The sequence below is a fragment of the Berghia stephanieae genome, chromosome 14 (genome assembly GCF_034508935.2).
Source record: "Berghia stephanieae isolate SIO BIC M18660-M18661 chromosome 14, UCSD_Bste_1.3, whole genome shotgun sequence".
In the NCBI taxonomy this organism is placed as follows: domain Eukaryota; kingdom Metazoa; phylum Mollusca; class Gastropoda; order Nudibranchia; family Aeolidiidae; genus Berghia; species Berghia stephanieae.
Genome location: NC_088373.1, coordinates 17,319,088 through 17,320,772, shown reverse-complemented (window position 1 = coordinate 17,320,772; position 1,685 = coordinate 17,319,088). Strand labels below are relative to the sequence as shown.

General features: G+C 31.8%; 1 protein-coding gene across 1 annotated transcript in view; it reads right to left on the bottom strand.

The window, feature by feature from the left end:
• Positions 1-588: 588 nt before the first annotated feature.
• The window catches only part of LOC144959678 (uncharacterized), a 45,412-nt gene continuing 44,315 nt past the window's right edge, over positions 589-1,685 (bottom strand). The window contains exon 12 of the mRNA XM_078892356.1: positions 589-755. Within this exon, the coding sequence (XP_078748482.1) occupies positions 733-755 (23 nt within the window). The 3' untranslated portion in view covers positions 589-732. The remainder of the gene's footprint in view (positions 756-1,685) is intronic.

The following is a 1,685-nucleotide window of genomic DNA, read 5'->3' as shown; positions in this document are numbered from 1 at the left end:
TAGTAGGAGTAGGAGTAGGAGTAGGAGTAGTAGTAGTAGTAGTAGTAGTAGTAGTAGGAGTAGTAGGAGCTGTAAAGTAGTAGTGGTATCAGTAAATTAGAAGTGGTATCAGCAGCAATTTATTAGTCGTTAAAATAATAGGATTCAATAGTCTGACGTCACTTCCGTCCAGCAACGAACAGCTTGGTTCTAAACAAAGAAAATCGGTACTTTTTATTCTTCATATTGGCTAGAACTTTTCACATGTCATGTGATCAGAATGTATGAAAGTCAAAACATGATCAGATTTATAACATTTTCTCCTCTGGATACACTTTTATGTTCGTTGGAGAAGTATTTCATAAGGGCGTCCGCCATTGTACCGATAATTTAGAACTAGCTACTCAGTTACTTTGCGTCATTACGAAGGAAGTGACGTTACGACTGTTGAAGCGTATTATGATAAGATAAATAATTAGTGATAATAATGATAATGATGGTGGTAGTAGCAATTATAAGCATTAATCATATAATTTTTATGTCATTTACCAAAACCCAGCGGGCCAGACAGATAATATGAATTTTCCTGTAGATAAATTCGAAAGACCGGCACCTTTGCTATAGATGTCAACTCAAACATGGCGGCAAACATTAGATTAACACACACACAAACACACACACACACGCACACATAATATATGTATCTAAATACGTATAATATAAATATGACTTGTATACACCTAAGGTTCGATTTCACCTCCACGTTCTTTGTCCAGCTGTAGTGAGATATAGAGAGGATAATGATTGTGAAATTATGAATAAAAATGCATCGGAAAACATTTGTTGTAAGTACGACCTATTTAAGTTTATATATATTTATATTTATTTATTTATATTTCATAGAAAGCATCAATGACAGTTGTGTGGTCGGGTGAGAAAACATGAGAACAATACAAGGAAAATATCCCAACAACACCAAATGAAAATAAATAACATTAATAAAAAACACCCCCCCCCCCAAACCAAATGGATTACACAACAATAACCAAAAAAAATAAAAATAATAAAAAATAAATAAACACGACAAAAAACAAAAACAAACAAATAAACAAAACAAAACAAAACAAACAAATAAACAAAAAAAAACCAAATAGTTTTTTAAAACCGATTTTAAAAAGACCGTAAACCAAATCCACCAAGACAACAACAGACAGAAGTCAAGGAATCTCGAATCATTTCAACCTGTCCTACATACAATATTATATCACAAATGAATCGACAACAACAACAATATTATTATTATTATTATTGTTGTTGTTATTATTATTATTATTATTATTATTATTATTATTATTATTATTATTATTATTATTATTATTATTATTATTATTATTGATTTATATATACATATCATTGATTTATGAGAATATTGGAATTTGTTAATGGACAGACAGGTACCTGTATAAATGCTATGCGTTCAACTAAAATACTCAACATCCACCAGCTCGACGTACTATCACACAAAACTACGTTCTTTGTGGGTGGACAAGGGTGGCAGTAAAAAAAAAAAACACAAAAATATTCACCCGGGGTCTATATGAACATCGGTCCTTTCACACGTGAAGCGAGTGCTCTTCCAACTGAGCTATCGGGACAGCCAGCCGAGTTTAGAAAGCATCGACAATAAATTTTTGACAATTGAATGT